Genomic DNA, 25,964 nt, shown 5'->3' with positions numbered 1-25,964 from the left:
ATTGGCTCAGGATAAAAGTCCAAATGGTCTACTTTTGATTGTGTACCATGTGATTGGCTCAGGAAACAAACCCAAATGGTATACTTTTGATTGTGTACCATGTGATTCGCTCACAGTACAAACCCAAATGGTCTACTTTTGATTGTGTACCATGTGATTGGCTCAGGAAACAAGCCCAAATGGTCTACTTTTGATTGTGTACCATGTGATTCGCTCACAGTACAAACCCAAATGGTCTACTTTTGATTGTGTACCATGTGATTGGCTCAGGATACAAGTCCAAATGGTCTACTTTGGATTGTGTACCATGTGATTCGCTCACAGAACAAACCCAAATGGTCTACTTTTGATTGTGTACCATGTGATTCGCTCACAGTACAAACCCAAATGGTCTACTTTTGATTGTGTACCATGTGATTCGCTCACAGTACAAACCCAAATGGTCTACTTTTGATTGTGTACCATGTGATTGGCTCAGGATACAAGTCCAAATGGTCTACTTTGGATTGTGTACCATGTGATTCGCTCACAGAACAAACCCAAATGGTCTACTTTTGATTGTGTACCATGTGATTCGCTCACAGTACAAACCCAAATGGTCTACTTTTGATTGTGTACCATGTGATTGGCTCAGGATACAAACCCAAATGGTCTACTTTTGATTGTGTACCTTGTGATTGGCTCAGGATAAAAGTCCAAATGGTCTACTTTTGATTGTGTACCATGTGATTGGCTCAGGAAACAAGCCCAAATGGTCTACTTTTGATTGTGTACCATGTGATTCGCTCACAGTACAAACCCAAATGGTCTACTTTTGATTGTGTACTATGTGATTCGCTCACAGTACAAACCCAAATGGTCTACTTTTGATTGTGTACCATGTGATTGGCTCAGGAAACAAGCCCAAATGGTCTACTTTTTATTGTTAGTTCATCATAGGCCAAAGGTCGACTACTTATTTTAGGGATTTCGCAAGTATCGTGGTATGCATGACATATTTCTTGGTTGTTTGTCTGTTTTCGAGCAGGATATCTCAAAAGATTATGGATGGATTTGGACGAAACCAGGTGGACGGTTTAGGTGAGTGCCAAGGATGAATTGATTCGATTTTGGTTCTGATCCAGATCCATATCCAGCCTGTCAGTAGCTACAAAACATAAATTGTTCAGCCAGGTGGAGGTATGCGCTCTTCTGAGTGCCGTTCTAGTTTCAACACTTCCCTCCTAGCACTTAAAACCTCATGGTATTAACTCATTTAGGCAGTTTTTGTAACCTTTTAGATAGCAGTTAGTGATACCAGCCTGTGATGATCTCTGGACATTACCTTGTAACCATTCTCCATACAAAACGCGAGGATGAGATCCCTGCGTTTTCTTGTGGTGTTCGTTGCATCAAACACCTGTACGGGCAACCACATAAACCAAGGCTGGTATTCGAATCGAACACCTGTACGTTTGGTGATGAAATGAAACTAGTTTTCAAAAAGTTATATGAACGTACAAGTACCGGTACTAACGTTAATCCTAGCAATAGTACTAACCCTAAAAGTACCTCCAGTACTAACCTTAATCCTAACAATAGTGTTACCTCAAGTGCTAACCTTAATCCTAACAATAGTGTTACCTCTAGTACTAACGTTAATCCTAACAATAGTGTTACCTCAAGTGCTAACCTTAATCCTAACAATAGTGTTAACTCTCGTACTAACGTTAATCCTAACAATAGTATTACCTCGAATACTAACCTTAATCCTAGCAATAGTGTTACCTCTAGTACTAACCTTAATCCTAGCAATAGTATTACCACTAGTACTAACCTTAATCCTAGCAGTAGTGTTACCTCAAGTGCTAACCTTAATCCTAACAATAGTATTACCTCGAGTACTAACCTTAATCCTATCAATAGTATTACCTCGAATACTAACCTTAATCCTAACAATAGTATTACCTCGAGTACTAACCTTAATCCTATCAATAGTATTACCTCGAATACTAACCTTAATCCTATCAATAGTATTACCTCGAATACTAACCTTAATCCTATCAATAGTGTTACCTCTAGTACTAACCTTAATCCTCGCAATAGTGTTACCTCTAGTACTAACCTTAATCCTCACAATAGTGTTACCTCTAGTACTAACCTTAATCCTCACAATAGTGTTACCTCTAGTACTAACCTTAATCCTCGCAATAGTGTTACCTCTAGTACTAACCTTAATCCTCACAATAGTGTTACCTCTAGTACTAACCTTAATCCTCGCAATAGTGTTACCTCTAGTACTAACCTTAATCCTCACAATAGTGTTACCTCTAGTACTAACATTAATCCTCACAATAGTGTTACCTCTAGTACTAACCTTAATCCGAGCAATAGTGTTACCTCTAGTACTAACCTTAATCCTCACAATAGTGTTACCTCTAGTACTAACCTTAATCCTAACAATAGTCTTACCTCTAGTACTAACCTTAATCCTATCAATAGTGTTACCTCTAGTACTAACCTTAATCCTAGCAATAGTCTTACCTCGAGTACTAACCTTAATCCTAACAATAGTCTTACCTCTAATACTAACCTTAATCCTATCAATAGTGTTACCTCTAGTACTAACCTTAATCCTCACAATAGTGTTACCTCTAGTACTAACCTTAATCCTAACAATAGTATTACCTCCAGTACTAACCTTAATCCTAACAATAGTGTTACCTCGAATACTAACCTTAATCCTCGTAATCGTATTACCTCCAGTACTAACCTTAATCCTAACAATGGTGTTACCTCGAATACTAACCTTAATCCGAGCAATAGTGTTACCTCTCGTACTAACCTTAATCCTCGCAATCGTATTACCTCCAGTACTAACCTTAATCCTAACAATGGTGTTACCTCGAATACTAACCTTAATCCGAGCAATAGTGTTACCTCTCGTACTAACCTTAATCCCAACAATAGTGTTACCCCTAGTACATGTAACTCTAACCCTACAGAGGGTTCACCAAAACATCATCTTGTTAACAAAGAATAGTAAACAATGTCAAATGTCTCTGCCATTATTGTTTTTAATCTCAATATCATAATAAGGATTAAGATTATTATCTTTAGCCTCACCAGAGGAGAGGGTATCGCATTTAAGTCTGTTTGTTACTTGGCAAACAAAAAAGTATTTGATCACTCCGGTTTGCGTGTTTGTGTGTGTTTGTTTGTCTGTCCGCTCACTTATACTTCCTTACAGGTCACAATTTTAAACTGATTGTCAGTTTAATTGTCAGTTTAAAATTTAAACAATTTTAAACCGATCTTCACGAATCTTCACCAAATGGTGGATTTCGTGGTCAGACAAAATCCTATATATGTTTGAGATCAAAAGGTCAAAGTAGGCCAAAGGTCAACCAATTTTTTTCAAATTTTTCAAATCCTCAATTTTCATCCGATAGACTTGAAATTAGAATAGGATATACTTATCAGCTAACTGAATTCAACCACCAACTATTTGTGAGATAAACATAGGCTAAAAAGTCAGTAGGCCAAAAGGTCAACAACCCTTTCAAATTTGTAAAATCCTCAATTTTCATCTGATTTACTTGAAATTTGAATAGGATTTATATATTAGCGAACTGAATTCAACCACCAACTGTTTTTCAGATCAACATTGGTCATAAGGTCAACATAGACCAAAGGTCAACCACTTTTTAAAATATATTTCTAAAATCCTCAATTTTCATCCGATTGACTTGAAATTTGAATGGGATTTTCATATCAGGGAATTGATTTCAACCACCAAAGGTCGCAGGGTCAACATAGGCCAAAAGGTCAACAACCTTTTCGAATTTCTAAAATCCTCAATTTTCATCCGATTGACTTGAAATCTGAATAGGATTTGCATAGCAGCTTAATGAAACCATCAACCAACTATTATTGAGATCAGCATCGGCCAAAAGGTCAACATAGGCCAAAAGGTCAACAACCTTTTCAAATTCCAAAATACTCAATTTTCATCCGATTGACATGAAATTTGAATAGGGTTAACATATCAGTGAACTGAATTCAACCACCAACTATTTTTGAGATAAACATAGGTCACAAGGTCAACCTAGGCCAAAGGTCAATCACTATTTTTCAAATTTCTAAAATCCTCCATTTTCATCCGATTGACTTGAAATTTGAATAGGATTTTCATATCAGCGAACTGAAACCAACCACCAACTATTTTTGAGATCAACATAGACCAAAAGGTAAACATAGGCCAATTTTCTGAGATCAACATAGACCAAAAGGTCAACATAGGCCAAATATCTAAAATTGTCGATGTTAATCTGATTAACTCAAAATTTGAAGACGATTTGCACATCAGGTCACAGAATTCAACCACCAATTATCTTTGGGGTGAAAAGGATGCCCTACTCAGTGCTATTCTACTTTGTTCTCTTTTGCCAAGTGTCGCTCTATGAGTGATTTTTCATCTGTCTGTTTGTCCGCACAGAATAAATATGATTTTCTCTGCAACCGTTGGTCCGATTGACAGAAAAGTTTCACCATAGGTATGCCTCCTCCTGTATAATTTTTTAATGATAGTTATGACGTCGTAGGTTACGTGGTACAGGCGCCATTTTGGAAAAAACCGAAAAACTTTGCACCCATGTAGCTCCAAAAGCGCTGCAAAGAAAAAATTGAGACATGGCTCATTGTAAAGAACTCTCCATGGGGAATAAAATATGTTAATGATGATGTCATAGGTGCCTCCATTATGACATCATAATTCGACAAGTACAAAACTTCATCAGATCAAGATGAAATTTCTATAAATTGGTGGAGAGAAAAATATTGATGACGTCATCGGTCACGTGGCTCGGTCGCCATATTTGCTTTAACACAAAGCCTTAAAAACCACTAAAAACACGTCCTGCGAGGATCTGCAATCTCTGATTGCTCTTTGATGTTTTGATTGTGATGATGATAATGAGGAAATGCTGCAAAGGTGCGGATGATACAAAAGACAACTGAATTTTTTGTCATATGTACTGCAATAAGTTAATTTATCATACGTACTGCAATTTGACTGCTATCCTCACTCAAATACTGCTTCACATCACGTAGGGCCTGCACTGCAATCTTCCTGCATCACACAAACATGTAATTTAACCCATCAGTTTACTTACAATGCAAAACTTAGTATTTAAAGTTTTCCATTAAACCTGAGCAATTGTGACCATGGTTTTTGAATAAAACTCCAAATATAGTCATCTCAATATTTTTTCCTTTGTTATCCACACTTCAATCTTAACTCGTTTAATTCCTTTAATCTCATTCATTTTCGCTACACTTTCTCAAACATTCTCTTTTCTTTAGTTTTATCGAAACACAATCTTTAAACATTTGGCCATTGCTATGCAAAACTCCTGGAATATTCCATGTAGCAAGAACAGGTTTCTAAAATGACAAATTGACAAATCATTAATCTGCAACGAAGTAATCTCACGGTGGTATTGATTGGGCATATTAAGGAATATCCCACTAAATTCAGGTTCTTCACTTTTATAATCCTTCTATCTATCTATATATATATATATATACAGTGGAACCTTGACTTACGAGTGCCCCAACTTACGAGTTTTTCGAGATACGAGCCGTCGCTCCGGCGGTTTATTGCTTTGAGATGCGAGCCGAGATCCGAGTTACGAGCTTTCGCCACCCGGTCACGTGGTTATCTTGCCGTTCAAGTACAGTATCTCTGTCGTATAGCGCTGCATTTTTGTTTTCGCATGTTGGTTATTTCGAGTTCACGCCGCCAGGTGGGTTCCGGTCACGTGGTTATCTTGCCGTGCACGTACAGTACGTATCTCTGTCGTATAGCGCTGCATTTTTTTTTTCGCATTTTGGTTATTTCGAGTTCACGCCGCCAGGTGGGTTCTGGTCACGTGGTTATCTTGCCGTGCACGTACAGTACGTATCTCTGTCGTATAGCGCTGCATTTTTTTTTTCGCATTTTGGTTATTTCGAGTTCACGCCGCCAGGTGGGTTCTGGTCACGTGGTTATCTTGCCGTGCAAGTACAGTACGTATCTCTGTCGTACAGCGCTGCATTTTTTTTTTCGCATTTTGGTTATTTCGGAAAATTTCTTCGTTTTAACCATGGGGCCTAAGAAAGTGAGTGGCAAGTGCAGTGCTGAGAAGAAGAAGAGGATGATGTGCTTGGATATAAAACACGCAATCGTCGAAAAACATGAGCGAGGTGTCGAGGAGGACGTATATAACGGCAGAGGAGAAGAGCATGCCAGGCCACAACTTGTTCAGAATGCCGGCGATAGCTCGCCTTCTCTTTGTGGAAAACATGGTGAGATCCTTAACATCCAACAACTAATGGGACGCAAACGGGGCGCCCAGTTTAGCGGTACACACATTGATGAATCACCCTGCCTGTGATTCACCCATGACAGGTTATAGCTGGGTCGGGATTCAAACCCAGGCTGGACAGTTTAGACTTTAGAGTCAAGTGTGCGTACCTCCAGTCCAGGCCATCCTGCCAACTTGTATGCTGCATACAGGTGAAATATAAAGCGCGAGATATTTTTATATATACTGTATATTTTTTTTAAAATGTGGTGTGGTTTTTGGCGGGCTGGAACGGATTAATAGCATTTCAATGCATTTCAATGGGGAAATTTGATTTGAGATACGAGCAATTTGAGTTACGAGCTCGGTCACGGAACGAATTAAACTCGTAAGTCAAGGTTCCACTGTATATATATATATATATATATATATATATCTATATATATATATATTTTTATATATATATATATATATATATATATATATATATATATATATATATATATATATATATATATATATATATATATTGTTATGAATTTGAGAATGGTGTTTTTTTGTGTTGTAAAATATCACCCTCCTTCCTCCAGTTGTGTATAAAGGTGAAAGGGCGTCCCTTAGTTAGGTCATATACAATCACGTAGGTCCAAATCATAGATCTCCCTGTTCAGTAGTTATCTCCTTATTATGTGTATTAGATTAAGGCTGTGTCTTCCATTAATTGACACTCCATTGCACCGAATTCAGACAAGGTAGATTCCCTGCACATTCCCCTTTTGTCATGCCAACTGCATCGGGCGGTTTTCTGCATGCCGCTGCTGCTTTGTTTTGTGTGGTTTTTCGCCGCAAAACCTCCATTACGCACGCGGTCAAGTGGGGAAAGAAAGGCGTGTCTCCACCTCGTCATCGGAGGGTGGGGCCAGGAGAGCCCCTACAACCAACCAAGCACGAGGGGTTTGGCTTGAGAGGGCGGAGGAAGAGCGATCGGGGAGGTTCGAAAAGGTTAGAGAGTGTGGCCGATATAACCCGCAGCGGGACGCCCCCCACCTCAGATGAGTCCTGGGAAAGCACCCGAAGTCCCCACGGCGGCACGAAGAGACGATTGAGGAAAGAGGGAGAGAGACGTGAGGGGGTGCCTGTATTGCGGCAATAGGCCGAGACCCTCTAGGCCCTATTGCCGGTCGGTGAGACGCAAAGCGGAGCTGGGTTTGCCGGGTTTTCGCCTCGACCCCAAAGCGTGGATCGGAGCGCGCGCTTGGAACCGGACCTTGACGCCACCATCTACCTGGACCCTCCTCTGCCGTCCCAAACCATTCCTGTCCTTCCATCCTTTTGTGTATGTGAGTTCGTTTTGTGTGTTCTGTCCAGGGTTATAAGTAAGTCTGTATAAGCTAGAGTTTCACTGTGTCCTTCTGGTCCGTCCCTCTTTCTGCATTATTTTATTATCCTTCCTTCTTCCTTGGTTTCTTTTGGTTGTAAATAGTAGTAATAAATCATATTCGTATTTCCTACCTTTTGTCTTCTTCTTCTTCACATCTGTCGTCTTTGTCTTTTCCCCACTGAATACCTGTGGCACGATTTGGCCAACGTTCAGGATCGGGTTAGTCTCTGCTAATGGCTCGAACGTCGGGTTGCTAACACCGCTCGGCAATTATAACATCTAAAACCGGGGTTCGAGCGGTACCTGTCTCCCTGTTCTGCGGAGGGACGGATAAAGGTATTCGGGATAAACCCTGGACCCATAACCCTGATCCGTTCCATCCCACGGGAGAGCGTTACAAGTACCAGGACCGGGGAGACGGCCAGCTTAACAGGACAAGGGGCTAATCACCCCTTGCTAACGGGAGAGCCGTCCCCCGTATCCGTAACAATATATTGTTACGTGTGTGGGGGTAGGTAATGAAATACCTCAGTCGAGATAGAATTATATAGATTAGTGTGCCCCGAATGTCACGAAGAAGAAGAATCTTCATTCATCTAAGTTAGGCCGACTGTCCGGTAAGATCGTATATGTGTCTCCATACGAGTGGTGGAGCTATGCTAATTTTATGTAGGGCTTAAGAATATTACCCAGTGTGCAATTGCCCCTGTGATTTTTCTCTTTGTTCTGATAAAATTCACTCGGCCAGCCATGCAATCGGCACATTGCCTCAAACACACAGACAAGCCAGACAGAAACCCAAACATTGGCCGATCAGCCAGCGAGCCCCGCCCCCGAACATTCTCGATGGGCGGTCAAAAATGGCTGTGAGGTCACACCCCGAATGAGGATTGGTTGAGGAATGATGGGGTTATTGAATCACGCTTGGTGATTGGAGTGAGCGTAACCTTTGCTGTCCAGAAAGAACATCAGGGCGAGACTAAAGTTTGCCAATGAACACCTAGGCAAAGACCAGCACTTCTGGAACAATGTGCTCTTGACAGATGAGTCAAAGGTAGAGCTATTTGACCACAGTACCAGAAGACATGTTTGGCGAAAACCAAAGACAGCATTTGACCACAAGAACCTGATACCAACTGTAAAGCATGGTGGTGGAAATATTATGGTTTGGGGCAGCTTTGCTGCATCAGGGCCTGGGCAGCTCACCATCATAGAATCCACGATGAATTCTTCATTGTACCAGAGGGTGCTTGAGGATAATGTGAGACCATCTGTCGGAAAGTTGAAGCTCAATAGAAGGTGGACCTTGCAACATGACAATGACCCTAAACATACCAGTAAATCCACCAAGGAATGGCTGAAAAGAAAGAAATGGAGGGTTCTGGAATGGCCAAGTCAAAGCCCGGATCTAAATCCCATCGAGATGTTGTGGGGGGATTTGAAACGAGCTGTGCATACAAGAAACCCCTCAAACATTGCACAGCTGAAAGAATTCTACATGGAGGAGTGGGCAAAAATTTCTCCCAGTCGATGTCAGAGACTGGTAGACAGTTATAAGAAACGCCTACTTGAGGTTGTTTCTGCCAAAGGGGGCAATACCACCTATTAGAGCCAAGGGTGTACTTACTTTTTCCACATGCGAAATTTGCATTTATGTTTATTTAAATTATACAATGGACTACAAAATGTAAATGTTTCATGATATTTGTTATATTATATCACCTTTATCTATCAATATTGTTGAAATGAAGATCAAATAACTGTATGTTGAAATATGTTGAAAAAGTCAAAACTTTACATGGGGTGTACTTACTTTTTCACATGACTGTATATACACCTACATATATATATATATATATATAATTATATATATATATATATATATATATATATATATATATATATATATATATATATATATATATATATATATACATACACACATACATATAGGGACATCTATATAAATAAAACAGTTTGTGTGTGTGTTACCTATAGACTCCTGAACGGAGAGGCTCACGTACTTGATATTTGGCATAGACATGGCCATTGAGCCTGGGTAGGACATGGCCTACCTAAAATTATTTGACGAGATCCATATTTTTATTCATATTTACCTCAGCGCATTTCAGCGAGGAACATTATACACTGAATCTCAGCATGTGCCAGAGCAGCTCGCTGATTCGCTCAGAGCGATCACGTGATGTTCCATCCTCGCCGCCAGACCATTGAACTGAAAATATATAGAATGACCATTGCCATTCACACCACACAGGTGGAGATGTAGCTACCGGGTGCCATCTTGGTTGGCACTCGATGCTGGGTGATGTTGATTTCCATCATGCGTTTGCACGTAATTCAGAGCGAAAAGTGATTGCGTTTTTTATTCATATTTAACTAAGCGCATTTCAGCGATGAACATTATACACTAAATCTCAGCATGTGCCAGAGCAGCTCGCTGATTCGCTCAGAGCGATCACGTGATGTTCCATCCTCGCCGCCAGACCATTGAACTGAAAATATATAGAACTAGCAGAAGTACCCGGCATTGCCGGGCGGGGGAGGGGAGGGGAACGGGGGGAGGGGGGTAGGGGAGGGGAACAGGGGGGGGAGGGGAGGAGAGGGGGGAGGGGGAAGGGAGGGGAGGGGAGGAAAGGGGGTGGGAAGGGGAGGGAAGGGGGGGAAGGGGGGGGAAGGGGGGGAGGGGGAGGAAGAGGAAGAGGAAGTGTCCTGCGTCACCCTCCCCTCCCCCTCTCCTCTCCTCCCCTCTTCCTCTCCTCCCCTCCCCTCCCCCTCCCCCCTTTCCTCCCCTCCCCCCGTTGCCCTCCCCTCCCCTCCCCCGCCCGGCAATGCTGGGTAATTCTGCTCGTAGGAAATAAATTACAGAGGTAACAACGTACACGGGATAATTACCCATAACCACAGCTAATTAACATACCCCACTCATAATGGGGACAAAGATACATACACCTTAATCCGAACACACGGTCTAATACAAAGTCCCTACTTATGGTACATCGAGGTGTTTCTTCTTCTCCGCGACAGTCGGAGCACACTAAGCTATACACTCTACCTGGCCTATGGTATCGCTACCCCCTACAAACATAACAATATAAAAAAAAATATATATATATATACATATTATATATATGTATTTGAAAAAGGCTCTTCTTGCTAAACATTTGAATAGGCTCCTCCCATTAGGCATGAGCTTAGCAGAGCTACAGCCCCATACAACTCTGTGGGATTATACTGCAGACAATAATTCTCAGTAAATTTCTCAGTCTTATTATTGTTTCTTTTCTCAGTCAAAATTTTTCTTTCTTTTTTCTATTTTTTCAAAATTTCTTTCTCAGTCAAAAAAGTAAATTCTCAGTCTTGTAGACAGGCCTATCCAGAGAGGGGACATCTCCAGGGTAGACTTGTCTATCAAATTGAATTAAAATCTCTTCATGGTATTAGCTGCAGTGCAACACCACGGAGATTATAGATTTGCTAAACTCGTGCCTAATAGGCGGAGCCTATGCAGCTGTTTCGCCAGAAAAGCCTTTGTTAATGTAAATTGTTCCTGGCTGCTCCCAGAACTGTTTTGTGCACCACAGACAGGTTAATGTGTGATAGGTATTTCCTGTTGTTCAGGATGCATGCAGGAATTGTTGGTGTGGCACTTGCTTCCTGGTACCCACTACAGTGATGGGGTCTGACCTACATATATCTTAATCTGAACTGAAAAGTTGTCTTGACCTACAAGTAAAATGCTGAGTGAATGAAGTAGAAAGTGGAGCATACAGGTGTCCAAATGAGTATAGAGATTTGGCAAGATTGGATATCCTTATCTGTAATTTGGTAAGTAAGTAAGTAAAGAAGGTATAAAAGGACCCATTGTGGTGTTTTGGGAAAGTTGTGTGCAACATGAGGTGACCTGCGAAGCTGAGCCCCCTCTTCATTTTCTGGGCTGAAGAAGGAGGAAGACACCTGGCTTGTAGTCTCTCGTCTGTATTCCCCGAGATTAAACACTGCACACAAGATCATTGTTATTCTGCTTTCATTATTTTCATATTTTATTTCCACAAGTCTCACGGAGTAATCTTTATCGTAGAATATACAAGAAAAAGGCTATTCCGTTTATTTAGTGTGCCATATGTACAAACATGACATAACTCAAAGGTGTTGAATACGCAATGATACTTACATGGAAGGGATGGATGAGGGTTGGGTAATGACCTTACATAAGACAACTGAAATAATTAGAGGGGGCGAAGGAGTGGATAGGGTGGACGAGGGTAAATACATATGGAAGTAGACAAGGTACTAATGCTCACAAACACACACATCCTACCACACTATTCTTTCCTAGCATCTACATCCTCAGAATTCTTCTTTAACTAATCAACAACTCTATATTTTATACTCTTTAACTCTTTAGCTATAATCAACATGTACAAATTATACTCTATTATGGAAAAAGCCCCGTCTCATCTCTCTTCTCTTGTTCTGTCTTTCACTTTTACATCTTTATGCCCCCTCCCTTAGTTTTATTACCTACCTCCACTTCAAAATAAATCTACTGTCAATCCATTTTAATACAAACAATTAAATGTGGGCCAACTTTGAAATGTGGACAAACCGTGTTTAAAAGTTGGCCTCTCCAAAGCCAGTCCTCCATGGGGCATCCTCCATTGTACAACTTTGTTCCTTGGCATGCCTGAACTATCCACCAATAAGGCGTTCATCCGCCGCTTGATGGGGAGTACTGCTCTCCCCTCTGGGCTGACTCGCCTGCCTCACATCTTGCTCAATTTAATTAAAATAAGGCCTTCAATATCTATGGAATCTCGCATGATGAAGCTGAGTGGGTTCGTCATCGCAGACAGGTCGGTGGTCTCTCTGTCTTCTACCTCCTCCTTTCTTGTCTTGCACCCTATGCTTTTTCCGTGAATTGTCTCGCCCCCCTCCCCCCCTCCACCAGGTTTCTACAGGGCGCACATGGTCCATCATAACCCCCTTCAGTTTAAACTCGCAAAATCCAGAACAAATGCTCACCTCCCCTCATTCATTCCTCTTTTTTCCCACCTGTGGTATCAAGTTCCACATTATTTTCAACGCTATGCTTCTTTCCAGGTCTTTAGGACAGTTGTTCACCACCATCTCAGATCATCCTCCATCCAAAACCATGATCTTTTCTCTCGCCATTAACCTTCTCCCCCTCCCATCCTCAAGCCACCTCCATCCAAACTTCCAGTTTTTCCATCCTGAGAGTTCGCTTCTGTATTTGTTATGTCCACCATGTGTGGCTTCACTTACCCTCTTCACCCCAACATCGCTTGTTTATCCGAATCTCCGTTTACTTTGTCTCTCGCCCCTTTTGTTCGTTTCCCCCCTTTCTTTCTGGTGTTTATTTTGTTCTGGTCATTTGTTTTCTAGCTCTTCCACAAGCCTCAACTTTGTAAACATTTTTTTCAACACCAAGGGTGACGTCCAACACACAGCCACTGCATTAGCAACTAAAATAAGTACATATGATATGGTTTTTGGCAACCACTTTGGTTCAGCATGTGTGACAAAGTTGCCACCACACTGCAACAACCATCAATAACGACGCAGAAGACAATGGCATGTGGGAAGGCCGTACTGCCGAACCTACAGGAGCCAAAAGATCCCTTAATGAGAGTGTAAGAGCGTGCCAAGGACAACGTAGCTGCTGAACAAATTCTGCCAAGATGATAAAAGGTCTCTTAGTGACTTCAACATGGCAATGCTGAATAATAGATGTTTCAAAATGTCGAACTTTCGAAATCGAAAAATGTCAAATTTTCAAAATGTCGAAATCCAAGTGCTATATTGTGAAGTAATTGATGCACGCATCTGTCCTCGGTTGCAACACTCACTACCAAGTTCTAAACTGCCTCTGGAAGCAACGTCAGCACAACACTGTTTGTCAGGAGCTTCATGAAATGGGTTTGAATGGCTGAGCAGCCACACATAAGCCTAAGATCACCATGCCAAGCGTCGGCTGGAGTCATGTAAAGCTCGCCGACATTGGACTCTGGAGCAGTGGAAACGCGTTCTCTGGAGTGATGAATCACGCTTCACCATCTGGCAGTCCGACAGACGAATCTGGGTTTGGCGGATGCCAGAATAACGCTACCTGCCCGAATGCATAGTGCCAACTGGAAAGTTTGGTGGAGGGGAAATAATGGTCTGGGGCTGTTTTTCATGGTTCGGGCTAGGCCCCTTAGTTCCAGTGAAGGGAAATCTTAATGCTACAGCATACAATGACATTCTAGAGGCATTGACCGTCGATTCCACCAACCAGGCAACACGTTGCTGAGTGATATCGGAGAAGCCTTGTTGAAAGCTGCAAATGAAACTGACCAGGAATGCAAGATTGGCATCAAGATAAGAGTTGCATGAAAATGACATCGACTTTCACCAAATGGAAGGTGAACTTATGCTTATAGGTGGACTCCTTCACCAAGCACTACCCAAAATCAGGAAAATTACTTCAACCGACACGGTAGTGTCTATCATCGCAAACAAGGAATGTGTGAGCACGGCATTCTCCAATATTAGAAAACTAAGACAGATATGCAGAAAACTAAGACAGATATTCTGACGCCCATGACTGCAGCATCAGGTGAAAGATCGCTCTCTGCACAGAGAAGGTTAAAGACACACCTGTGCAGCAAAATCAAGGAGAAAAGATACAAGAACCTTCTCATTCTTCACACTCATAAGAAAAGAAGAGATGAACTAGACATCACGTCTCTTGCCATAGACGCAATTCAAGGTGATAGCAGGTGTTCCCTTTAACTTTGGGAAATTCTAGTGAGCATGAAAGCATAGAATATTATATGCTCTTTGGATTTGGGGATTGCCTCTTTATTTGATCTTTTCAACAAGATTGTGATTCGTTTTCTTTGGACTTTTCACAACAGTGAATAATTGAAACATCGGACTTTAATTGAAACATTGACTTTGCTTCGGACTTTGCTTCGGATAATTGAAACATCGGACTTTGCTTCGAACATCCCTTCTCGCTTATGTAAACTGTTTACCATTTGTTAAGGACCTGCTTCTCAAAAAAAAAAGAAAAAAAAAGATTTGATTATTTGGTTTAGCGTGACCCCTCTTGCCCCTCTACCCATTCAACTTTATCCTGTTTTCTCCGACTGAAAAGACTACATGGGGTACATTAATTACACGGGCAAGAAGACTATATCTATTATTATGAAAGTCCTGCTCACCAACTCCACTTGTTCGCATTAGTTCGCTCAATGTTACGGGCATCATGGCAACTTCTCCATCTAGCAATCCGATGAGCATCCAAATCCACGAGATGGTGCAACTTTAAATAAGATGCACAGTTTGTGGAAGAAGAGGACATGGGTGGAGAGAATTTGAAAGTAAAGGGTGGAGAGAGGTTACATGGGACATAGCAATGCCCTTCTCCCAGGCGAGGATGCCCCAGGGTTTGAATCCCAGCTATGAACTGTCATCCCAGTTTTTTCATGCAGAGTGATTCATCAATGTGTGTGACATTAAACTGGGCATCCCGTCTGCTGGAATTGGTTGGTAGACTTAAAGATCCCACGGTGTCCATCATGAAGAGGAAGCGAGCTATCGCAAGGCACAATGAACACATTTTAAATTCCTGCCCTACCTACTGCTGAGAAGGCAGCGACAAATCACCCAGCAAAACCCCTACCCGATAAACTACTCGGCAGCACCGATGCTCTATAAAGCTTACGCCGTTTCAGAATCAAAGAACAAATGCTCGGATACAGAACACCTGGCAATGTCAATCTGAGGGATGCTCTGTCAGGAAAGCACCTGTCTAGAGTCTGGCTGAAAAATGAATCCAGACTAGGCTAGTCACAGGTAAGTACGTTACCTCGGCACCATTTTGTCGGACTTTCCTATTAATGAGGTTAAACTCATTGGCTTTGAATCTTCTTCTATTTCACTTGGTCATTTAAGGTTTTAAGATATGATTTTTTCAACGACAAAATTAATGAAAGAATGCACGATATGAAACTTCTTGTTCTCCTCCTCCTCTTCCTCTTCCCTTTATATGGGGTGAGGTGCAATGCCACAAAACTTCTGCCCTGCCTTGCCTTGACTACGATACTCCTCTACTCCCCTCTGTCCTCAGCCAACTCTCTCCACCCTCCAACTACCCCCACCTTACTGATATTCCTCCTCAAACAATACTCCCATCTCAACCACAGTCTCCCTCTTTTCCTCCTACCTTGGACACTCAACCTATCCGTTCTCTATACCATTCTCTCTTCCCCCATCCGCACCAAATGTCCAGCCCATCCCAGCCAGAATTTCACCAATCTCCACGTCAAGCTCATCTGCACACCAATCTCCACGTCAAGCTCATCTGCACACCAATCTCCTCCCTCAGTTCATCCATTCTCCTTCTATCCACTCTCTTCACTCCCACAATCCTCCTGACCCAGTTGTTCTCGCAAACCTGCAGCCTCTGTTGTTGTCTCTCTGTCAGTGCCACCGTCTCCAGACCGTAAAAGTAGGCCGGCGTTACACATGACATCAGAACCTTCCCTTTCAATCTCCTTGAAATATTTGTCTGCCATTACCCATACTACCACCCATAAAACTGCCTAAACCCATAAAACCTTTGACACCTCGATCAACGGCTTACAAATGTCCTCAATTTAAAAAAACATTATGCCAGAAGTCCTGGTGGTTGGAGATTTTAACTCTCGGTGTCAGGAGTAGCTCCACTCAGTAAACACTACTCATATTTACAGTATCGGACTTTCAGAAAAAGACCTTCAAACGAATGCTGCACCTTTGGTAGGCACGCCGATCCAGTTGAGGTAGCGCGTCAGCTTCTTGGCCATGTAGGTCTTGCCTCGAGCAGGAAGGCCAACCATGACTACGACGGTGGGTGCAATCGTGAGGTGGGTATTGCGTCCTGCGGTTCATCCACACAAGTCAGCATTCTTACTTTATTGTCATTGTCTGGTTATCTTTTTGCAAATACATACAGTATACCTGAATGCTGTACAGGAAATCGGGATGAAGTTGGAGATCGGATTGCGAGATACATGTTAGGTATACTTCATAGTGAAACTATATTCTCAAAAAAGATCGTTTTTCATTTTGCCTTCCTACAAATCACGAGTCCTTCATCTTTCCATAAACCATTGAGACCTTTCATCCATTCGATATTGTTGATTAATGTCAGAGACTCACCACAGCTGTGTTACACACTCTTGGCTTTCAGTGACAGTTTTGACCTTCGTCGAGAACATCCCCAAGGTGGATCGAAATGCTAACCCACTTGGGCACCTCTTGAGTGTGCATGCCAAGTTTGAGATGGATTTAAAAAAAGGGATTTGGCAAACAAACACAGATTATTTGTGCTTTTACAGTACTGTATTCATTATTGTTATTTATCTCATTATAATGACTCCCTGCGCATCGTGAGAGCGTGACCAAGGGTTGGCGTCAGGAAGGGCATCCGGCCATAAAAACATTGCCTCAAACAGGGAACCATGATTGTCATGGGGCCCGCAAGGCTAACCACTGCTCTAGCGGGGGAAATGGCCTTAAAACGATCATTCATATATATATATATCTCATTATAATGACTAGCAACGGTACCCGCCCTATGGGCGGGGCTTCAATTGGGAGGCTCAAATGAAAAGGTAAAATATCAGAAATTGAAGGGTTGTTTTTAATTTTAAACGATTTATATAAACATCCGTAAAATCATATCACATGCAAATCATCAAAATCTAAACAGTATTTGTAGAATTTCAATAAAAGCCAAATCATTGTTCATATCGGTAAATATTATTCCATCGCGGTTGGAAAAACTGGAAAATTGGGAAATTGGAAAAAATTCCGAATTGGAAAAACAATATAGCCTATTTTACTCCAGGGCGTCCCAGGATTACCCACCCAAAATTTCGTTGCGATCGGTTCAGCCGTTTTTGCGGTACCTGGGAACAGACGGACAGACATTTGGTGAATTATAGTTAGATTACAGAATATTGTTGAAGCATTGTACTCACAAGACTGATCACAAAAACAATACATATATGTAATCAACTTCATGGGTTGATGAAAATGGTTCATGTGGCAGGTGTGCATGTTTCCATTTAATCTTTACATGTATGAACTAATTTATGTTCACGTGTCCTAAAAACATTATTGTGTACCTGAGGGCAGCGGTTTGCCATGCCCCGAGGTCAGAGCCCTTTTAATTGAGAGCTCAGGTGCCGATCGGATAAAGCTGATACCTGTCTCTCAAACTCCGAAATTATTTTATTTGAATGCCTAATTGCATCACGGAAAGGAATGAGTACGGTAACTCTACCTTGATCAGAAAATGAATAATTTATTGTAGATATACAAGAGCCTGGTGGTAGCCTGGTGTTGGCTTAGTGGTTAGGGGGCTGGCTTGGGATCCTCGGATCCTGGGTTCGAATCCCGGTCGATCGCTGAATTAACGCCAGGGGGGTTGACTCAGCCTGTCATCCTTCCGAGGTCGGCAAATTGAGTACCAGCTTGCTGGGATGAATGATCACGGTGTGTACCCCGGCTTAGAATAGGTACACCGTATCCCTGCGCATCGTAAGAGGCGACTAAGGGTTGGGCGTCAGGAAGGGCATCCGGCCATAAAAACATTGCCTCAAACAGCGAACCATGATTGTCATGGGGCCCGCAAGGCCAACCCCCGCTCTAGCGGGGAAAATGGCCTTAAAACGATCATTCATTCATTCATTCATATACAAGAACAGCAAACAAAATCATAAAGACTATGAGGCTAATAAACAAGAACGGCTTTCGGTGGAGCGCATACCTCCGGAAGGCTGAATAGTTTACGTTTTGTATCCCACTGATAGGCCCGGATCTGGATTCGGGGACCTGAACAAAATCGAATCGGCTTGTTCTTGTCACCTAACCAACTCCTCCACCAAGTTTTGTCATAATCCATCCACAACCTTTTGAAATACAATCCTATATTTTGTTGTTGGTCTCATCTCTCAATGGTGAAAAATCTGGATCCGGATCTTCACCAAAATTGAATCAATTCCTCGTCATCAAACACCCAACAAGTCCAACAAATTTCGGATCCGTCCATAACTTTTTGAGATATCCCGCTCACAGACAAACAGACAGGGGTGAAAACATAACCTCCGTCCACGTATGTGGCGGAAGTAGTAACCAACAAAAATCATCACCTGTACATCAATCAGATCAACAGGAAGGCATGAAGTCAAAGTGAGAGGAGAGATTGAAGGTTAAATAAAAAGAAATGATCAGGCATAATAGGGAGATGCTGGGAGGTAATGTGGAGTAAGGGATGGAAGGAGGAAGTTGAATGAGTGGTGACCGATATATCAGCTGTTGAGGCTGCCGGAATAAATGTCGACCAGATAATGACAGCAGACAGGTCCCAGGCCTAACATATATCTGAGGAATGTCGCACTGTGATAAAACACCCTTCTTGCAAAACTCCAGTCCGGCAGGATTGAACCCGGCATCTGCAACTCGAAGGTAAATGCGCAACCTCTGCAACAATCCGATCACTTCCTTCCGAGAATACAATGGCATTTTTCTGTTGCTCGGTTGGTTATCCCATTCCCACCAAAACAGACACATTCTACAGCCTGGATTCATTTCATCCAAATCTTCTGAAATATTTTCATATCGTTTGATACAAATTCAGGAGTTCTGTACAATTAAACTTAGCTTTTTTAACATACTTGGCTCAGGGGATTGATTTCATTACTTTCCAATCTGAGGTGCAAGGTTCAATTGAGACAAAGCTAATCTCAAATCATTGCGTTGGCCACCTCCTCAACAACGCTGTGCACCACACTCAGGCCTTTCAATTAATCTGGACCTGGTGGCGAGTTCATCTGATAAAGTCTTTTGCTCAATTTGTTTCCTGTGTCATGTCCACATAGAGCTGATACTTGTTATTTATCTCATTATAATGACTAGCAAAGGTACCCGCCCTACGGCCTACGGGCGGGGCTTCAATTGGGAGGCCCAAATGAAAAGGCAAAATACGGAAGCCTCTCCTCAGTGAAAGGGCTTTATGGCAGAGTGGCCAGACGGCACATGAAAGCCCGCTTGGAGTTTGCAAAAAAGCACCAAAGGGACTCTCAGACTGTGAGAAACAAGATTCTGTGGGCTTTCATGTGTCTTTCACCGAGGAGACGCTTCCGTCTACCATAACTCTACCATAACGCCCAGATCGGTGGAGTGTTGCAGTGATGGTTGTCCTGGAAGTTTCTCCCATCTTCACACAGCTCCCCCGATTGCTCAGTTTGGCCGGCTGCCAGCTCTCGGAAGAGTCCTGGTTGTTCCAAACTTCTTCCATTTAAGAATTATGGAGGCCACAGTGCTCTTGGGAACCTTCAATGCAGCAGAGATTTTTTTTGGTAGGCTTCTTCAGATCTGTGCCTCGACACAATCCTGTCTCTGAGCTCTGCAGGCAGCTCCTTCGACCTCATGGCTTGGTTTTTGCTCTGATATGCATTGTCAGCTGTGAGACCTGATATAGACAGGTGTGTGCCTTTCCAAATCATGTCCAATCAATTGAATTTACTACAGGTGGACTCCAATCAAGGTGTAGAAACATCTCAAAGATGATCAAGAGAAATGGGAGGCACCTGAGCTAAATTTCAAGTGTCATAACAAAGGGTCTGAATACTTATGTAAATGTGATATTTCAGTTTTTTCTTTTTAATAAATTTGCAAAACTTTCTAAAATCCTGTTTTCTCATTGTCATTATGGGGTATTGAGTGTATATTGATGAGGGAAAACATGAATTTAAACGATTTCAGCATAAGGCTGCAACATAACAAAATGTGAAAAAAGTGAAGGGGTCTGAATACTTTCTGAATGCACTGTATAATCAAGCACACATCAATGCAATCTCCATAGACAAACATTGGCAGTAGAATGGGCCGTACTGAAGAGCTCAGTGACTTTCAACGTTGCACCGTCATCGGATGCCACCTTTCCTACCAGTCAGTTCGTCAAATTTCTGCCGTGCTAGACCTGCCTTGGTCAAATATAAGTGCAGTTATTGTGAAGTGGAAACGTCTAGGAGCAACAACAGCTCAGCCGCAAAGTGGTAGGCCACACAAGCTCACAGAAACGGACCGACGAGTGATAATACGCGTAGCGCATAAAAATCGTCCGTCCTGAGTTGCAACACGCACTACCGAGTTCCAACCTGCCTCTGGAAGCAACGTCAGCACAACAACTGTTCGTCGGGAGCTTCATGAAATGTGTTTCCATGGCCGAGCAGCCTCACACAAGCCGAAGTTCACCATGCGCAATGCCAAGCATCGACTGGAGTGGTGTAAAGCTCACCGCCATTGGACTCTGGAGCAGTGGAAACGCGTTCTCTGGAGTGATGAATCATGCTTCACCATGTGGCAGTCCGACGGGCGAATCTGGGTTTGGCGGATGCCAGGATAACGTGACCTGCCCGAATGCATAGTGCCAACTGTAAAGTTTGGTGGAGGGGAAATAAAGGTCTGGGGCTGTTTTTCATGGTTCCGGCTGAGCCCTTAGTTCAAGTGAAGGGAAATCTTAACGCTACAGCATACAATGACATTCTAGACGATTGTGTGCTTCCAACTTTGTGGCAACAGTTTGGGGAAGGCCCTTTCCTGTTTCAGCATGACAATGCCCCCATGCACAAAGCGAAGTCCATCCAGAAAAGGTTTGTCGCGATCGGTGTGGAAGAACTTGTCTGGCCTGCACAGAGCCCTGACCTCAACCCCATCGACCACCTTTAGGATGAATTGGAACGCCAACTGCGAACCAGGCCTCATCACCTAACATCAGTGCCCGACCACACTAATGCTCTTGTGGCTGAATGGAAGCAAATCCCCGCAGCAATGTTCCAACATCTAGTGGAAAGCCTTCCCAGAAGAGTGGAGGCTGTTATAGCAGCAAAGGGGGGGGGGGGGGGGGGGGGGGGGGACCAACTCCATATTAATGCCCATGATTTTGAAATGAGATGTTCGACGAGCACATACAGGTGTGATGTTCGGGTGTCCACATACTTTTGGCCATGTAGTATATCTTTATATCGAAATGTGAGAGTAGAGTATAAGTATACTTATAATATAGTATATATATAATATAATATATATATATATATAATATAATTATAATATATATATCATATATATATATTATAATATAATATATATATTATATATAATATATAATATATATAATATATATATATAATATAGTATATAATATAATAATTATATATAATATATATAATATATATATTATATAATAAGTATATATATAATACTTATATATAATCGACTTTAAGCGTCTTTTTCCTGAAAAGCGCTATATAAAATAAATGCATTATTATTATTATTATTATTATTATAGAGACTAACGGATTGAGTTCGCTGAAAGAAGGTGTGCTCCAGGATGCAACACCCTCTGCAAGCACTGTAGCAGAGCAGTAGAACACGTTGGATTGGACTTTACCGGAAACTGCCCTGCCATGCTACGAGAAGCGACCACAGCACCAACTACAGCGCCATACTGCTTTTAATGGCAACGCCTTAAATCATGCAAGCTTGTTTGCATGCAAAACACTGCATCGGATGAAACCCCATCAACTTACATCATGCAAATCTACACAGTAGCACCTTATATCATGCCAATCTACACAGTGGCATCTTATACCATGCCAATTTACACCGTGGCACCCTATACCATGCCAATCTACACAGTGGCACCTAATACCATCCAATCTACACAATGGCACCTTATACCATGCCAATCTACACAGTGGCACCTTATACCATGCCAATGTACACAGTGGTACCTTATACCATGCCAATCTACACAGTGGCACCTTATACCATGCCAATCTACACAGTGGCACCTAACACCATGCCAATCTACTCAGTGGCACCTTATACCATCCAATTTACACAGTGGCACCTTATACCATGCCAATCTACACAGTGGCACCTTATACCATGCCAATGTACACAGTGGTACCTTATACCATGCCAATCTACACAGTGGCACCTTATGCCATGCCAATCTACACAGTGGTACTTTATACCATGCCAATCTACACAGTGGCACCTAATACCATCCAGTTTATACAGTGGCACCTTATACCATGCCAATCTACACAGTGGCACCTTATACCATGCCAATCTACACAGTGGCACCTTATACCGTGCCATTATACACAGTGGTACCTTATACCATGCCATTATACACAGTGGCACCTTATACCGTGCCATTATACACAGTGGCACCTTATACCATGCCAATCTACACAGTGGCACCTTATACCGTGCCATTTTACACAGTGGTACCTTATACCATGCCAATCTACACAGTGGCACCTTATGCCGTGTGAATATACACAGCCGTACCTTATACCATGCAATCTACACAGTGGCACCTTATACCATGCCATTATACACAGTGGTACCTTTTAGCATGCCAATCTACACAGTGGCACCTTATGCCGTGTGAATATACACAGTGGCACCTTATGCCATGCAATCTACACAGTGCACCTTATACCGTGTGAATATACACAGTGGTACCTTATACCATGCCAATCTACACAGTGGCACCTAATACCATGCCAATCTACACAGTGGTACCTTATACCATGCCAATCTACACAGTGCACCTTATACCGTGTGACAATTAACGCCATTCCACCTTACACAGTGTGACAATTTTACCCAGTGTTATCTAACAATGTTCCTCCTTACACTGACTCTTCCACTGCAATGTTATATCATGCTAGTTAACACCATGCCAATTAACATTGTGCCACCTGATACAATGTCGCCTTACATCGTGATATTATGTACCCAATTTCTTCTTCCTTACACTGTGCCACTGCAATGTTACATCATACTAGTGAACACCATGCCAATTAACATTGTACCACCTTTTTACACCATGCCACCTCACAATGTGTGTCCTTGTGCAGTGCCACCACCATCATGCTAATTACCACAATAACACCTTACACGGTTCCAACTGAAAATATGTCTCCTTCACAATGCTTCATTTACACGGCACCAGTGCACCTCACATTATGCCTCCTTAAGTTTTTACACCACTCCTCCTCACAATATTCCACCTTGGACAATGCCACCACACTACACCATGCCAACTCACAATAAGTATTCTACGCTGTGCCATCCAACAATATGCTACCTTACACCATGCCCCCCGACCCCCTTACACCGTGCCACCACACTCCTGCACTGTGCTTAGTACCTCATAAACCACGTGCGAATGTCTCCACTGGGATTCCTCCACTGAGCTGTTTCCATTCACGTGCTCCTTCGGTTCAAGGGCAATGTCCACTTTGTCCTTTAGCGTTATAAAGTTACTTCCCAGTTTCCAAGTATTTATACCGATCACAGTCACATCAGATCCGACTATAAACAGTAAAAACCCCATCAGAGCAATTGGAGTCTGTTTTGGGGTTTATTGATTTTTATCGATTTTATAAACATTTATAACACGAACAACACAAAGTTATTACAAAAGGAATCTGTGATGAGAAACCATTGAAAAGGAGAATTAAATGGTATTAAGGAGATTCAGTGTGGGGAGATCACACCGAGTTCACCTGATCAGATCCGCCACCCGGGTTCACTCGATCAGATATGACACGCTGGGTTCACCAGATGAGATCCGACACCCCGGGTTCACCAGATGAGATCCGACACCCCGAGTTCACCAGATCAGATTTGACGCCCCGAGTTCACCAGCTCAGATATGACACCCCGGGTTCACCAGATGAGATCCGACACCCCGGGTTCACCAGATCAAGTCCAACACCCCGGGTTCTCCAGATCAGATATGACACCCTGGGTTCACCAGATCAGATCCGATACCCCGGTTCCACCAGATTAGATCCGACACCCCGGGTTCACCAGATTAGATCCGACACCCCGGGTTCACCAGATCAGATCCGACACCCCGGGTTCATCAGATCCGACACCCCGGGTTCACCAGATCAGATCCGCATTACGTACGCTGCAAGATTGTTTATTTGAGATTCCATAACTGGTTTCCAGCTCGGGCGCATTCCAGCACTTTGGGCATGGAAAGGCTTGGACTCCAACCCCGGTATTTCAGAGTACTTACTGTACGAGCTGCAGTTTCAAGGCGACTTTGTTCAAGGTCCGAGGTATGGTCATCGCACCGGACAGACCGGACACCTTATCCGATGGACTCGTGACTAGGACTACAAAGCTACGTACAACGAGTTGGAGTTCGACAATAGCACCGGCACACAAGGCCCTGCCACCAACCAAACGTGTTACAACTACGTAGTAGAAGAATCCTGCATACCCTACACTAGAATTCCACCCGGCCAAGTGGAAGGACCAAACACATAGTGACGTCATGGTCATAGTCGACGTCATATCATTGACAGTCACGTTCGTTATTTCCAAGCCCCGCACTCTTAGCTCTTAGTCTTACCCTTCATGCCGCGAGAGGACATCGTGGTACTGTACAATGCCCTGTGGGAGAGGAGGAAGGCAAGGAGAGACAAACGGAGAAGTGAGGACGAGACGCGCAGCCGTTGCGCGTCTGCAGATCGACTTCCCCACTCCGCCTATCTCGTGTCCTTTGAAACCCTTCGCAATTCCACTCCCATGAAACGGTTCGTTACGTAAAACGCTCGATTACTCATCTGTATCACGTTCAATCGATCCCGCGACGTGCCTTATTGCATGTTACCCTATTAAACGTTCCGACCATGCCAGGGGCCAGGGCACTTCACCTCCCACTCTCCCAGTCCGACCAAGCGCGGATCCTCCCCCAGCTATTCGCTTGATTTTGACTCCTCCTAATTCCGCGCTTTCGTCTCGACTCCTCCTACTTATTCGTTCGAGTCGTGGCCCCTCCCAGTCCGCGCTCAAGTCGGGATCCTCCTAGTTCTGCGTAAGAGTCTCGGATCCTCCCACTCCGCGCACGAATCGAGGCCCCTCCCACTCCGCGCACGAATCGAGGCTCTAGTCACGTGATTTGCTCGCGGGCAAGGCTCCCAGTTATTACTTATTACCCTGCGCTAGCGAAGCGAAAATCGGGGTTAAGCATTACTGTGCGACCGTGTGCCGTACGTGTCTGCATTAAAAAAATTCATTTTCTCTGCAACCGTTGGTCCGATTGAAACGAAATTTTACCATGGAAGCGCCTCCGCTTGTAGAAT

General features: G+C 42.9%; 1 protein-coding gene across 4 annotated transcripts in view; it reads right to left on the bottom strand.

Annotated features, from left to right (window-relative positions):
* LOC137425640 (6-phosphofructo-2-kinase/fructose-2,6-bisphosphatase 3) overlaps window positions 1-25,609 on the bottom strand; it is a 105,417-nt gene extending 79,808 nt beyond the window's left edge. Inside the window, exons 1-6 of one of the 4 annotated variants that reach the window (XM_078776914.1) lie at window positions 25,442-25,609; window positions 25,232-25,272; window positions 16,529-16,654; window positions 11,630-11,723; window positions 5,044-5,110; window positions 1,325-1,399 (exon numbers count right to left, since the gene is read on the bottom strand). In XM_078776914.1, coding sequence (XP_078633040.1) covers window positions 1,325-1,399; window positions 5,044-5,110; window positions 11,630-11,723; window positions 16,529-16,654; window positions 25,232-25,253 — 384 coding nt within the window. In that variant the 5' untranslated portion in view covers window positions 25,254-25,272; window positions 25,442-25,609. The remainder of the gene's footprint in view (window positions 1-1,324; window positions 1,400-5,043; window positions 5,111-11,629; window positions 11,724-16,528; window positions 16,655-25,231; window positions 25,273-25,441) is intronic. The other 3 variants (XM_078776915.1, XM_068114257.2, XM_068114256.2) reach the window with 3 other exon arrangements.
* Window positions 25,610-25,964: the final 355 nt, after the last annotated feature.

This window comes from Myxine glutinosa, chromosome 4, assembly GCF_964187855.1.
Source record: "Myxine glutinosa chromosome 4, kmMyxGlut1.1, whole genome shotgun sequence".
Classification (NCBI taxonomy): domain Eukaryota; kingdom Metazoa; phylum Chordata; class Myxini; order Myxiniformes; family Myxinidae; genus Myxine; species Myxine glutinosa.
This window is presented reverse-complemented; position numbering and strand designations above follow the sequence as displayed.